Genomic DNA, 15,849 nt, shown 5'->3' with positions numbered 1-15,849 from the left:
ATCTATAATAATAGGGATATTTTTTTTTCCCTCTGTTGTGTTGCAGTTCCATCTTCCACACCACGAGGTGGCGGTCGCTTGGCCAGTTTAAACTGAAAGAACCGGAAACGGAAACAGCGCGTCGAGCTAGCGCTGTTAGCTCGGACTGTTGCTACGAAAACACAAAGACATTACGGTGTTTTTTAAACGTGTCGCGCTTAAATATTCCACTTTTTTCCGAACGAAGCAGCGATGTCTTCACTTCAGTGTTTGAGAGGTTTGATAAAAGAGCGACTAACTGCTGCTGCGGAAGAAATATTCACACACGTAGAGAATATCATCGTCGAGTACGAGGCAGAGGTGAATCGTCAGCGGAAACTGTTGGAGATCGTTGGTCAACCTCAAGTCAGGTTACAGCGGATAGGTCTGTACAAGCACACTGATCTGATTCATCAATACTAACACGTCAACGTGACTCGCGTGGGGGACGTAAATGACGTAAATTACACGGTCGCTTTAACAAATAAAGCGCGTCTTGTTTCCTCGGACAAGCAACAACAGTTATGATACAACACACACTGGAGCAGGAATACGGAGCCCTGCGAGGGTCAGGTGAAGAAGACATTTTAAAAAAGCGTTTGTAAACCGTGCCTTCAGTTTAGAAGGCATTATTACGTTTCTATAACCGAGGGCACGGATTACAAAATATTTTTTATTTTTTTCCACACCTGACCCTCGCAGGGCTCCGTAGCAAAAGGCAAATAGAGCCGAGTCATTTTAATTATCTTCATATTATTATTATTATTGGGCTTATAAACACAATATTTGTTAAAAACACAGATTCCTTTCACAAGAGAAGCTGTACTCTCCATTGTGGGTTTGAAGAATAATAATGATAATAAAAAATAAAAGTAATTTGATACAACATGCATATAGCTGGTTTATATTACAGGGTATCCGCAGGGTCTTAAAAAGTCTAAAATCCAATCATTTGAATTTAAGGCCTTAGAATGTCTTAAATTCTCCTAAAATCTCATAAAAGGCCTCAAATACAATTTTGAAAGGTCTTAAAAATCTATTAACGTGATTTTTATTTAAAACGTGCATACACTTCAGTCTTGCTTTGAAGTGTTTCTATTTTTGAGGATGCGATAACAACAATAACTACAACACGGAACTTAAGTAGGCCACCTGTGCTGCACGGGGACACTTTATCGCGCAACACTAGCTAGTGTGCTGTGAAAACTTAACGAAAGCCCACAGCTAAGCCGAATTGCTAGTTCAACAATTTGTGGCTCCAATTTTCCTTCATGTCTTTTGTACTTTTTTGCCAGTATTGATTTGAAATGGGTCTCAAATTGTATTCATTATGGTCTTTAAAAAGGTCTTAAAAAGTCTTAAATTTGACAGGTTGAAACCTGCAGAGACCCTGTATTAGGTCATCATGGTCTGTCCCTAGTCTCTAACCTGCTCAATCTGTCTTTTCTTTTAAATAAGTGTCGTATGTCCATGGTCACTGATACACACATGCACACGCATTCTCATTCTCGTGCATGGTGAGGCGCTGCAGAGCGTTGCAGCCGTACACATACATCGAACGTAACGCTGATGATACCATTTTTAGGGGGTGGGGGTGTTTTCATTTCCATTTATAAAGTATATTATACACACATTTTCAACCATAAACTAGAACTCCCCAAAATGTCGTAATGTAAACAGCGAACAATGCTGCCCCCAGTGACTTCCTGTAGCTAGTTCTGGAGAGCTCTCGAGTGTGTGTTTGTTTACACTGCAGTTACAGATGACTCATTATTGAATCGTTGCAGCCCTAGTTTTAATCTGTTTCTTGTTCCTCTTGTTCCTCCTCCAGAGCTTCCACAGCATCACGTCTATAAGGAGGCGGAGGTTCTCAGTGAGCAGCAGCTCTGGAACCAGGAGAGGAACTCCAGTCTGGACCAAGAGGAACCAGAGTCTCTACAGATAAAAGAGGAAGAGGAGGAAATCTGCAGCAGTCAGGAGCAGGAGCAGCTTGAACTGAAGCAGGAGGCTGATACCTTTATGTTGACTCCTGATAATGAAGAAAGTGATCACATGGAACCAGAACCAGACACTGACCAGCAGCTCCTCTCTGCTGTAGCTGAGAGTCAAGATCAGACAGGAAACAAGAGGAATATCACAGGTGAAAAGCCCCACATGTGCAACATCTGTAAGAAATGCTTTGCACGTAAACATACGTTGATATTCCACCAAAGGACTCACACGGATGAAAGGCCTTATTCCTGTGAAACGTGTGGAAAGTGTTTTCGAAACGTTACACATTTGAAAATGCACAGAAGGACTCACACGGGTGAAAGGCCACATTCTTGTGATACGTGTGGAAAGCGTTTTCGCTACGCTTCAAATTTGAACCTGCACAGAATAACCCACACGGGTGAGAAGCCCCACGTTTGCAGCGTTTGTAGTGCGTGCTTTGGCCGCAAAAGCACCTTGATTGAGCACACGAGAATCCACACGGGTGAAAGACCATATCGCTGTGAAACGTGTGCAAAGTGTTTTCGACACACTTCTCATTTGAGAATCCACAAAATAATTCACACAGGTGAAAAGCCCTATGCTTGCAGCATTTGTGAGAAACGCTTTGTGCAAAAAAATACCATGGAGAAACACATGCGAACTCACAGGTGAGACGCCATATACCTCTGCAGCACTGTCGGGTTTTAAAAAGCATTTACGAGTGTGAAACCTCATTATAAACAGAGTCCAACGAGAAAATTTTTTTTATATGATGCTTGTCCTTATCATTGAAACTGTATTTCTGTCAAACTTTTATTTCTAAGTTTGTATTATTATTATCATCATCCTGTCAATTACAGTCTCACTTCTCATTCCGTGTCAAGAGTGTGTTCTTTTAATTTGAAGTTTAAAGGTCTTCTTCACTTCACTGGCTTGCTGCGTTTGGTATCGGTAAAATGTCTCTGAAAAGACTCTAAAGACTCATGTGGGACTTATTTTGTTCATAACACGGTCGCTTTAACAAATAAAATGCATCGTGTTTCCTTGGACAAGCAACAACAGTTATTATTCTACACACTAGAGCTCCAACTAATGATTGTTTTCCTAATTTATCAGTCTGTTGATGATTTTACAGATAAATCGAGTACTTGATCGCTGTTTGTGGAACCTGTAAATAATGTATTTGTTATGTACGAAGAAATATTCACATTTAAGAAGCTGAAAAATCAGATAAACGTGATTTAGTGATTGAAAAAAAAAACACTCTGATTCATCGATGATCAAAATACTTCACAATGAATTTAGTTACTGATTAATAATTTAATCTGTGTTGCAGTCTAATCAAAATTGATTGATAGTTGTAATCTGTTTCTTGTTCCTCCTCCAGAGCTTCCACAGCATCATATCTATAAAGAAGAGGAGGAGGAGGAGGAGGAGGAGGAGGTTCTCAGTGAGCAGCAGCTCTGGAACCAGGAGAGGAACTTCAGTCTGGACCAACAGAAGCAGGAGGCTGATACCTTTATGTTGACTCCTGATAATGAAGAAAGTGATCACATGGAACCAGAAGCAGACACTGACCACCAGCTCCTCTCTGCTGTAGCTGAGAGTCAAGATCAGACAAATATTACAGGTGAAAAGCCCCACATGTGCAACCTTTGTAACATTTGTAACAAATGCTTTTCAAATGAACATACGCTGATATTCCACCAAAGGACTCACACGGATGAAAGGCCTTATTCCTGTGAAACGTGTGGAAAGCGTTTTCGAAACGTTACACATTTGAAAATGCACAGAAGGACTCACACGGGTGAAAGGCCACATTCTTGTGAAATGTGTGGAAAGTGTTTTCGACAAATGCCGCATTTGATAGAGCACAGAAAATCTCACACGGGTGAGAAGCCCCACGTTTGCAGCGTTTGTTGTGCGTCCTTTGGCCGTAAAAGCACCTTGATGTACCACATGAGAATCCACACGGGTGAAAGGCCATACAGTTGTGAAACGTGTGGAAAGTGTTTTCGAAACGTTTCAAATTTGAAAGTGCACAGAAGAATTCACACAGGTGAAAAGCCCTATGTTTGCAGCATTTGTAAGAAACGCTTTCTGCGACAATATGACATGGAGAACCACATGCAAACTCACAGGTGAGACGCCATATACCTCTGTAGCACTGTCGGGTTTTAAAAAGCATTTACGAGTGTGACACCTCATTATAAACAGAGTCCAACGAGAAAAATCTATCATTATTATCATCATCCTGTCAATAACAGTCTCACTTCTCATTCCGTGTCAAGAGTGTGTTCTTTTAATTTGAAGTTTAAATGTCTTGGTATTGATTTGAAAACAAGCAAATGTTGAATCTCCTGTGGAAGAATTGTGTCTTGTTCCTGCGTAAATCTCTCTACGTTCAGACGACCAAACCTCTTATTTGTAGCAGCAGTCGTTGGAATTGTAGTAATTTTAATCATAACAAATACTCTTTTCTGCACAAAAATCACTTCATCGTGACACAATTCCATTTTTCTTAGCTAGTTTTGGCTCTTATTAAAATGTGAATGAAAGACTTTTGATAATCTCAATATTGCTGAAATAGTAAAATATCTCTGAAAATACTGTAAAAGCCTTTTTTATCTAAGTACATGGCTTTACTGCATACTTTTCTCAGTCATATTATCAATACTAGTAGTCATCATAGTATATTAGTCATTGTAGTAATGTGGAATTTCCTTTATTTTACAGAGAAAGTCAGTTGGACAAATATCAAGTCATCGTGGAAATATGAAATCTATACGACGGAGTATTAGGGACAGACTAAGAGAAAAAATATTTTATTTATTTCGGAAATTACGAGAATAAAGTCATAATATTAGGTCTATGAGCATAAAGTCGTAACAATGCGAGAAAAAAGTCGTAATATTATGAGAATAAAATCGTAACATGACGAGAAAAAAGTCATAATATTTCGAGAAAAAAGTCATATTATTACGAGAATAAGATCATTTTTTTCTCGTATTATTACGACTTTATTCTGATAATATTATGACTTAATTCCTGTAATATTACGACTTTATTCTTGTTTTTTTTACTCTTAGTATGGCCCTAATACTCCGTCGTAAATCTAGAATCTACAATAATAGGGATTTTTTTCCCCCCTGTTGTGCTGCAGTTCCATCTTCCACACCACGAGGTGGCGGTAGTTTGACCAGTTTAAACTCATCGAACAGGAAACGGAAACAGCGCGTTGAGCTAGCGCTGTTAGCTCGGTCTGTTGCTACGAAAACAACAACAAGACATTACGGTGTTTTTAAACGTGTCGCGGTTAAATATCCCACTTTTTTCCGAACGAAGCAGCGATGTCTTCACTTCAGTGTTTGAGAGGTTTGATAAAAGAGCGACTAACTGCTGCTGCGGAAGAAATATTCACACACGTAGAGAATATCATCGTCGAGTACGAGGCAGAGGTGAATCGTCAGCGGAAACTGTTGGAGATCGTTGGTCAACCTCAAGTCAGGTTACAGCGGATAGGTCTGTACAAGCAGTCAAAACAATAATAACTTCGTCACTGATTAATAATTTAATCTGTGTTGCAGTCAAATCAAAGTTAAGTGTGAAAATGGACTCGCAATATCAAAAAGAAGATAGAAAAGAAAGCGTTATAATAATAATAATAATTATAATAACATAATTTCACAGTACACCTGATCTGGGATTATGTTCCATATTTAAAGGTGCTTAACTCACCAACAACAACAGTACAGACAAAATATTTGCATTAAAAAAAATATATATTTTGCAGACTGCAAATCATGTTTATGTTTTGAAATCATGTTTTGGCGTCATGTGGCGCCACCTACTGCCGTCTACCGATCATTGCAGTCAGTGGAGTCTCAGCTGCCGAGCAACCACGGGTTGCCAGTTACGTCAGAAAATGAAACCTAAAAGACCTCTGTGTTTTGATTTTGAATGATGTAGTAACCGTTTTTGGCCACATTCTTACACGTGGCACCTTTAAATTTAGGTTTGACTGATGCACAAAAAAGAGTTTTACAGTCCGACCTTGTTCAACTGTGGAACCATGTAACTCTGGTTTTGTTGTATCCGGACGATATTGCGTTATATCAACATGTTACTTGCTGTGTGAAGCTCAGCTGATTCGCAGAGTTCCTCCAGGGTTTGACGTACGATCTTTGGACAGATGAAAGTGTGAAAAAGAAAACGACGACAGCAACAAAAACCATGACGTTTATTCTCCTCAAACGTTAACAAGAGTAACGAGTCGATTCTGAGACGCTTGTAAAGAGTTAACGTGCTGTTTTGACCTTCACGACTACATTTTTGAGCATTGGAGGTCATTTCTGAAAATTGTTGTTGACACTTTTTTGTGTTTTCAGTCAAAATCCAACTGTTATATTATATTTCTCTTATCAATGTACTTATGTATTTATTTCTGTCTGCAGAGCTTCTGCCGAAAGATGTTCTTCAGGAGGAGGAGGAGGTTCTCGCTGAGCAGCAGCTCTGGAACCAGCAGAGGAACTCCAGTCTGGACCAAGAGGAACCAGAGTCTCTACAGATTAAAGAGGAGGAATTCTGCAGCAGTCAGGAGCAGGAGCAGCTTGAACTGAAGCAGGAGGCTGATACCTTTATGTTGACTCCTGATAATGAAGAAAGTGATCACATGGAACCAGAACCAGACACTGACCACCAGCTCCTCTCTGCTGTAGCTGAGAGTCAAGATCAGACAGGAAGTGAAGATGCAGAGAGAACCACCGTCGAGTACGAGGCGGAAAGAGGCGTTTGGAAACGTGAACCGACAGGTCTGTGAAACCACAGCATTGTCTCCGGGGGCTTTTGAAACTGTTTTGTATTCAGCGCTTTCCCCCCAAGCATCAATCCTAAATACTGTTTTTATGTCTCCAGAGCTTCCACAGCAGCAGGTCGTCATGGAGGAGGAGGAGGAGGAGGAGGAGCAGCAGCTCTGGAACCAGGAGAGGAACTCCAGTCTGGACCAAGAGGAACCAGAGTCTCTACAGATTAAAGAGGAAGAGGAGGAGTCTGGAAGTTTTACAGGTGAAACGTTTTTGAAAAACAAACACTTTCAGAAAAGGCTAATGAATGGTTTCAAGGCTCTGAAGAGAATTAAGGTACGATCTTATATTCTCGATACTCGGACAGAAGCAAACGTTATTATTGGTTAAGGTGTTTTTTTTATTTAGGGGAAACAAAAAAATCTGGTTTATTTAGAACAAACTCCACAGATTTAAGGATTAAAACATAAATCTCTTTATTTCACCTCAATCTGACGAAAAAAGAAAAGAACAAATCATCTCTTCACCGATGATCGTCTTTACAAAGACGACTCGAGTCTATTTGAGTCGACAGAACTCGGCCGTGGTTCCGGGCGGATCGTAAAACCAGACTCCGGCGTAGAGAGGCTGAGTGAACGCGGCGTGGACTCTGTGGAGCGGAGTCACGCTGGTGTCGGAGACCCCGTAGAAGGACAGAAGACCCGCTCCGTGGTCCAGGTAAACTCCCACTCTGGAGCACGGACCCTCCGAGACGTCGGCGGCGACGCCGTCGTGACGGAAACGACAACTCTTTTGGTCGCAGTCTAAAGCCCAGGATTTGTCGTTGTACCCAAATCTCCGTTCGCCCGAGTCTGATCTGCTGATGTTCTTGTACGTCACTGCGACGTGAACTCCTCCTCCCGTCCACTCCACCTCCCAGTAACAACGTCCACTCAGACTCTCTTTACTCAGGACCTGATAATAATACGTGAATCTGTCTCTGTGACGAGGATAAGACTGATCCTCTCGCATTAATCTCGCTTTTCTGTTTCCCTCAGATAAAAACAGACGCTTGTTTACTGTGTTTGGATCCAGTTTGATTTCCTGGGAATATCTGAGGAACTCAGCTCTGGTCTTTGGTTCAGGTTCAGGTTCTGTCAGTAAATCATCTGCTTCAGCCACAGCCGGTGAGACGTTTGTCCACGTCTGGGTCAGGACGTCCTTCAGTTGTCCTCTGAGCTTCACCACAGCTGCTGTCACGTCCTCAAAGTGTCTCAGAGGACGGACGATGATGGTGGACGAGTGTGTAGATGGACTGAGTGCTGACAGTGAGCCGTAGTTGAGGAGAAACTGGTTGTGGTCGTGTGTGAGTGAGAGCTGCTTCAGTTCAGCTTCTCTCTTCTTCAGCTCAGTCTTCTCCTGCTGAAGCTTCTTCTCAGCGTCTCTGACTCGACTCACTTCTGTTTGCTGCTTGGATCTGATCTGCTGCTTCAGCTCAGTGAAGATCTTGTCTGTGTCGTCCACGGCTTTATCAGCAGAGAGATTCAGAGCCTTCACCTCCTGTTGAAGCACCTTCACGTCTCTGTCTATGTCCTGGACTCTCTGCTGGACTTCTTCTTGACTCAGATCCAGCTCTCTCTGCTTCTGCTTCCTCTCTGCTGCAGCTGAGACTGTGTCGTGGTCTTTGTGTTGGTCAACAGAGCAGAGATAACAGATACACTGATGATCAGTGCGGCAGAACATGTCCATCATCTTATCATGAAGAGGGCAGATGTTCTCCTGGAGGTTCTTGGAGGGCTCCACCAGCTTGTGTTTCTTTAATGCAGGTGATTGAAGATGAGGCTGGAGATGTTCCTCACAGTAAGAGGCCAAACAATCCAAACAGGACTTGAGAGCTTTCAGTTTCCCGCCAGTGCAGACATCACAGGCCACATCTTCAGCTCCAGCATAGCAGTGATGAGCAGGAGCAGCGTGGAGTCCGGTCTTCTTCAGCTCCTCCACTAACTCTGCTAACATGGTGCTTTTCATCAGTTCAGGCCTCGGCGTGAAGGCCTCTCTGCACTGAGGGCAGCTGTAGATCCTCCTCTCGTCCTCTGAGTCCCAGTGGTTTTTAATACAGTTCACGCAGAAGCTGTGTCCACACGTGAGAGTCACCGGATCCTTCAGAAGATCCAAACAGATGGAACAAGAGAAGGTTTCTCTGTGCAGCTGAACTCCTGTCTGCGCCATTTCACCGCTCGGTCTAGACAAACTGTCTGAGATTCTCGAGCTCGTTTGTGAGCTTGTTTATGCTAATCCAGGAAACGGGAGCTCAGTGTGGAGCAGCCTTTGCCAAACTGTGTTTAGTGACACTCCCTGATCTCAGAGAAACAGACGGACCTGTTTGTCCTCCTGAGCAGACGCATATTTCTGCTTCTAAACATCACATGGTGTCACTACTCACTGTTACTGCTAATGACGACTAACACTAATAACAATAATAATAGAAAAAAACAACAACCGTAAGCTATTTTGATTGCTGAGCGTTAAGGCAAAATGTTATAGATGCACTACTGTTCAAAAGTTTGGTGTCACCTATACAAGTTTTGGGCGTTTTCCCTTAAAAGTCACACTTTTATTCATCAAAATAGTTGCAAAATGAACAGAAAATATAGTCAAAACATTGACAAGATTATAAAATAATGATTTTTATTCAAAAAAATAATTTTTTAATAATAAAATAATAATTAGCAAACACAATGTACCATTAGAACAGTGGAAATTGGCCTCTATACACCAATGTACATATTCCATTAAAAATCAGACGTTTGCAGCTAGAATAGTCGTTTACCACATTAACAATGTATAGAGTGTATTTATGATTCATTTAATGTTATATTCATTGAAAAAATACATTTTCACATTTCTAAGTGAGCCCAAACTATTGAACGGTTTGTGTGTGTTGGCATAAGTGGTTCAGGAAACCAAATTTCAGGTTTGTCCTCATAATTCCAGAAATATAAATGCGTATCATTTTTGATTAATAATACTTAAAAACAATATTAATACATAAATGGTATCCACACAAAAGTGTTATGATGAATACATATCAATACCTGACTATTTTAAACATCCCTGAGCTTTTTAATGACCTTTTCAAACAGTGGTCTCATAAACAAGGATGCGTGTCCATGTGTGTCGACCAGTGGCCTCTAGAGGTCAGATTTGTTACTGCATGGTTATACACCGGGCGCCAAATTACACGCAATTTAGCGCCATATTATACACAACTTCGCGCCACATATGCGTCAGAGGGTGATATACGGTATGGAAGCCAGACGTGAAGTCCACTACTGCTAGACAGGTGAGTTCTTTTTGTATGTAAGTTTGTATACATGTGTGAATGTATATACGTGTATATATACATATATATATATATATTCATAAACACATTGTTAATCATTGTTATTCGCGGATTTCAGAGACAGCTTGACCGACTTTAGAACGGTAACTCGTGTGAATATTCAGGGGTCACGGTACCAGAGTGTTCGCGTCACAGAGCCTCGCTCTATTACACCGCATTGCCATTGGCGAGGTAACGTTCTCGTTAGCGTTAACGTTAGCATCGTTAGCATCTAGTTGCCTAGTTAGAAAGTTGTAGCATGATTTGGTAACTTCTCTTTTCTTGTAGCATGTTAGTTTATCTTTTGTCCTTCAGTTTTCTTTTTCACAAATGGGTTTTGGTTCCTGTGAACCCAAATATTTAAGAATTTGTTTTGGGTTTGCATTTATACATTTTCTCATTACCTTTTTTTTATTTTACAGTTTGCTGTATTGCAACGCATGCATGCTGTTTTGGGACAAGGGTGAAACGACTAAAGACATCTGTAAGTATTATATTTATATTAACACTTAACTGACAAGCCCAAGGCATTCATAGTACACCCAAACGTTGTTATTACTTAATATCATACATATAGTCTTTCCAGGGTTTCCCCCAGAAAATCTGCTAAGTCCGGTGGTAGGGCCTCTTGGGCAGCCCACCGCCGGCACACGGTGATTTTAATTATTTTAATAAAGACACTTTATTAAAATAAATAATATCAATTGTTTTCACTTAAGTTGAATCCTAATTAAGTAATCAGCCAGTGAATCTTAAAACAATCCATGCAATGCTGGTCACATTTAAAAGTAAAATAAATCAACACACAGCTTAGCCCTACATCCAAATAATGATCTATATGACGAGGATGGAGTACAGTCGCGATGAAGCGCAGGTGATCCGAGTAGATCTGAGTAAAACGTGGTGACAGACTCTGACGAGCAGAAAAGCACACTTTTCATTGTTGTCACTCTGTGGTCTCAAACTTTGTGTAGAAGACGCTTTAGCGATGTTATTAAGGGAATAACGGATGCATCAGATGAGCTGATGTCTTTAGTTAACTACTCAAAGAGAGAGAATGTTCTCTGGTGTGAAGTGAATGTCGCAGGGAGTTCATAATCTGCTCCGTATGCAGCCAAGTTTCGCTTTTGCGCAAAGAGACTTTCCAGCACCACATCAGGTTTTTATGTTCTCTTGCGAACGCTAGTTCGGCTGCTCAATCCTGTCCCTTACACGTACGTAATACTGCGCGGAAGACGGACTCGACTATGACGGCCCTGACGGTGTTTAGCTTCACGTGCATCTGTGCAATATCATAGCCCGTGATTTCTGAAAATATCCAACGTCGACTTGTGATATCAGCACAAGAACTGTTGAGGAATATTTAGATTATTTGGCTCTGTACATTTCTTCAGACTGAACACAAATAGACTTATATGAACTTAAAACTTTTACTCTATCATATGTTGACTATCTAACTAATTATTGGTTGATGTAATGAAAATGGCAATGTCTTGAATTGTCTTTCCTAGTGCTCATGTGGGTCATGTTTGTCATGTTTATGTCTCCTGATTTGTTCTTTGTATTTTAATCAGAATGAATCTGAATCCACTGAGGAGGAGGAAGGTTCGGGTGATGGTTGTGATGCAGAAAATGTTCCTGACTCAGAAATGAACACAGAAGATGTTGAACCTCATGAACCTTTGGCAAGTTCAAAATTGCCGTTTGCTGAAGACGCTCAATTGGATCCCTCGTTGGATGTCGGAGCTAACACTGACATTGAAGAATCGCCTGACAAAACTTCAAACGACGTGCAATTCACCACTTTAGGAAAAGGGCAAAACCTCTGCTTTGTTTGCAGAAAGGCTCATCGCAAGATAGCTCGACATTTCAGAATCCATGTCAAGGAGAATGCTGACATAGCAAAGGCTCTTAGTCTCCCTGTTGGCTCTGCAAGTAGGAAACAGTTACTGGAGAAGCTCCGCAATAGAGGAAACTTCATGCATAACATCACAGTCCTGAACAGTGGAAGTGGGTCACTGAAAGTGAAACGAAAAGGTTTGGGTGAACACAAAAAATATGAATGTTGTGTACATTGCAAGGGTATGTTTGTGAGAGCAGTGCTATGGCGACACATGAGAAGGTGCTCCTCTAAGCCAGAAGGCCAGGAAAGGGAAGGGAGGGAAGGGAGAAAACGGGTGCTTGGCATGGCATCGTTCATCAAGTCGGTGTCTCCTCAAGAACTTTTGGGAATGGGTTGTTGAAGATGTTAAGTCGTATGCATGATGAGGACATTGCAAGTGTAGTTTGCGATGACTTTTGTCTTCTTCGCTTAGCGGAGTCCCTTTACAGGAAACATGGACATGACCCCTCAAAGCATGACTGTGTCCGCCAGAAAAATTGTCAACTTGGAAGATTCCTGCAGACTATGCGCAGACTATGTGTGTGCGCATGCTCACATTGAGCAAGAAAATTAAAAAAAATAAATACCAGTGTTTTGATATGAACGTTCTGTCAGTCGCAGAAATTGCTACATTGTCAATAAACAGTTTCATGTTTTTCAAATTTGTATAATGCGCTATGTATTTTTTTTCATGTTCCATGTTTTTGAAGGGACAATGTTCTGGCATACTACATACATAATCACAAGGAGATGGTTTTGCATAGGAAAAGAAATTAAGGTTCTGTCTCCACCTAGTGGTAAGTTTTAAAAGGCTGCAAAATAACATTGTTTGTATAGGACTTGTAATATCTATCAGTTCTTAGACCACCACGTGGGTAGATTTGTGTGTTGTGAGTAAATTGACCTCATAAACCAAAGTGGTCCTATAAGCCATAATTTGTGATTGACCCCATAAATCTGTCATATGTCACATATTGGGTCAGTACATGTTCTGAAAGTGAAACCATTTTTTTAATTTTAGATCTGTCTTCTGGAGATCAAATAAAAAATGTTGACATGACTTTGTAGCTGATTAGATGAAGTAAAATTTGTGAAAATATGTGACCCCATAAACCACTGAAAAACAGGATGCCCTCAGAAACCACATATGCCTGTATATGCAGTATAACAATCTTTGATGAAAATAACAAATACTAACATTTACACATACTGGTTAAAAATGTTGAATATATAATTTTTTTTTTCTTATTGTTTACACAAACAAATGAATTATAAATGCAACACGGCACATATTTTAACACCTTTCAACAATAGCACAACCCTTGCTCTGAACCCTCGTTGAAATCTATTCCTTGTGTCTCTTTTTGTCCCCAGAGTTTCCACTGCATCTCATCTGTAAGGAGGAGGAGGAGGAGGAGGAGGAGGTTCTCACTGACCAGGAGCTCTGGAACCAGGAGAGGACCTCCGGTCTGGACCACGAGGAACCACAGATTGAAGAGGAACAGGAATCAAGTGAAAGTTTTAATGAATCTCATCAACAATTACAAGGACATAATCATCATTCAGAATCTCAGATGAGAAGTGATACAAGCGAGGAGCCGTATTCCAGCAAGATATGCGACAAATTTTTTGTGAGCAGCAGCAATTTGACCGTCCACATCAGCACTCACTCGGGTGAGAAGACGCATGTTTGCAAAACCTGTAAGAAAGGTTTTGGAACGAAAAGTAACCTGTTGGCGCACATAAGAACTCACACCGGCGAGAAGCCATATATTTGCAACACCTGTAACAAAGGTTTTGCGCAGCAAAGCACCTTGTTGACCCATGTGAATTCCCACGTGGGTGTGAAGCCGTACTCCTGCGACACCTGTGGGAAAAGATTCATTCATCAGAAAAGTCTGAGGTATCACATGTCGGTTCACACGGGCGAAACTGCATGTGTTTGCAACATCTGTCAAAAAGGTTTCGCTAAGCCAAGTAACTTGTTGATCCACATGAGAACCCACACAGGTGAGAAGCCATATTTCTGCGACATATGCGGTAAACATTTTGCTCATCGTCATCACTTACAATATCACATGACAACGCACTCTAATGACAAGCCCTTTATCTGCGGCACCTGCATGAAAGGTTTTACACTGGAAAAGGCCCTGTTGGCCCACGTGACAACTCACACAGGTGAGAGGCCGCATGTTTGTGACGTGTGTGCTAAATGTTTTGTGTACAGTCACCATTTGAAAGATCACATGAGAACTCACACAGGTGAAAAGCCGCATACTTGCAACACCTGCGAGAAAAGTTTTGCGCAAAAAAATGCCTTGTCGGTCCACATGAGAACTCACACAGGCGAGAAGCCCTACGTTTGCAACACGTGTAACAAAGGTTTCGCCCAGCAAGGTACTCTGATGGTCCACATGAGAACCCACACGGGTGAGAACCTGCACATTTGTGACACCTGCGCACAAGTTTTCTCTCAGCGAACGGCCCTGTTGGACCACATGAGAACACACACGGGTGAGAAGCCATATGTTTGTGACGTATGTTGTAAATGTTTTGCGCAGAGTCATCATTTGAAAGATCACATGAGAACCCACACAGGTGAGAAGCCGCACATTTGTGACGTGTGTGGTAAATGCTTTGCGCACAGTCACCATTTGAAAGATCACATGAGAACTCACACGGGTGAAAAGCCGTATACTTGCAACACCTGCGAGAAAGGTTTTGCGCAAAAAAATGCCCTGTCGATCCACATGAGAACTCACACGGGCGAGAAGCCCTACGTTTGCAACACGTGTAACAAAGGTTTCGCCCAGCAAGGTACCCTGATGGGCCACATGAGAACCCACACGGGTGAGAACCAGCACATTTGCAACACCTGTAACAAAGGTTTTGTAAGCAAAAGTAAGTTGTTGACGCACATGCAAATTCACAGCAACGATATTCCCACAACACCTGATTAAGAGCAAGTTATCGTCATTCAAGTTAGAGAATTCACATGATCAGTGCTGTACCGAGTCAATACTTTGTGGGTTTTCGTGTGTGTATTTTGGGTTTGGAACATGAAAACCCAGTCTGTTTTGCACTTATTATCCAAACGGTAGCTTTGTTAGTTTCGGTACTGTACGGTATGTGTTTGTGTTGTGTTTTGTATTATTTATGTATTCTAGCACCAAAATAATCGACCCCAACTGTTCCATTTTCCAGTAGCGTAGTGGTATCGTAATGGTACAGTCCAGCAGCGGTGGAGCTAATAATGCACATTAGAACTCACGTTACGTAAATAAATGTGAATTTGTGTCCAAAGTCGTTGTCTTGGGGTTTTCTGTAGAAAATGACACTTTTAAAAAGCACCAATCTTAATTTATCGTTTACCTAAAGTGATCTTGATTTCCCTTGGAACTGTTTTTTTTATTTAAATCTTTTTCTAATTTAAGTTTTCTATACATACAATAGAGTCCACAGGTGACTCGTACTGTTGTTCACAGGTGAACAGGACTCTGAATGATGCGTTCACTGACCTGTGGACTAAAGGTCAGTGAATACATCACGCAGTGTTCACAGGCCAGCAAACGCAGCATCCAGAGTCCACAGGTCACTGAACGCATCGCTCACGGTCCACAGGTCAGTGAATGCAGCATTTAGAGTCTACAGGTCAGTGAATGCAGCATTTAGAGTCCACAGGTCAGTGAATGCAGCATTTAGAGCCCGACAGGTCAGTGAACCCATCGCTCAGGGTCTACAGGTCAGTGAATGCAGCATTTAGAGTCTACAGGTCAGTGAATGCAGCATTTAGAGTCCACAAGCCAGTGAAC

The 15,849-nt window shown here is 41.5% G+C and overlaps 2 protein-coding genes across 2 annotated transcripts; one reads left to right on the top strand and one right to left on the bottom strand.

Annotated features, from left to right (window-relative positions):
- Positions 1-5,268: 5,268 nt before the first annotated feature.
- Positions 5,269-7,129, top strand: LOC310934850 (uncharacterized protein; the record flags this gene model as incomplete). The annotated part of the gene is made up of 4 exons (XM_083898649.1): positions 5,269-5,514; positions 6,447-6,803; positions 6,907-6,987; positions 7,089-7,129. The coding sequence occupies exons 1-4, from the start codon at positions 5,343-5,345 to the stop codon at positions 7,127-7,129; spliced, it is 651 nt and encodes a 216-aa protein (XP_083754775.1). The 5' UTR covers positions 5,269-5,342.
- A 223-nt stretch (positions 7,130-7,352) lies between these two features.
- LOC310934623 (tripartite motif-containing protein 16-like) lies at positions 7,353-9,002 on the bottom strand (the record flags this gene model as incomplete). The annotated part of the gene is made up of 1 exon (XM_083898393.1): positions 7,353-9,002. The coding sequence occupies one exon, from the start codon at positions 9,000-9,002 to the stop codon at positions 7,353-7,355; it is 1,650 nt and encodes a 549-aa protein (XP_083754519.1).
- Positions 9,003-15,849: the final 6,847 nt, after the last annotated feature.

The sequence above is a fragment of the Microchirus variegatus genome, assembly GCF_963457635.1.
Source record: "Microchirus variegatus genome assembly, chromosome: 12".
Classification (NCBI taxonomy): Eukaryota; Metazoa; Chordata; class Actinopteri; order Pleuronectiformes; family Soleidae; genus Microchirus; species Microchirus variegatus.
The sequence above is the reverse complement of the archived record's forward strand: the minus strand, read 5'-3'. Positions and strand labels throughout refer to the sequence as shown.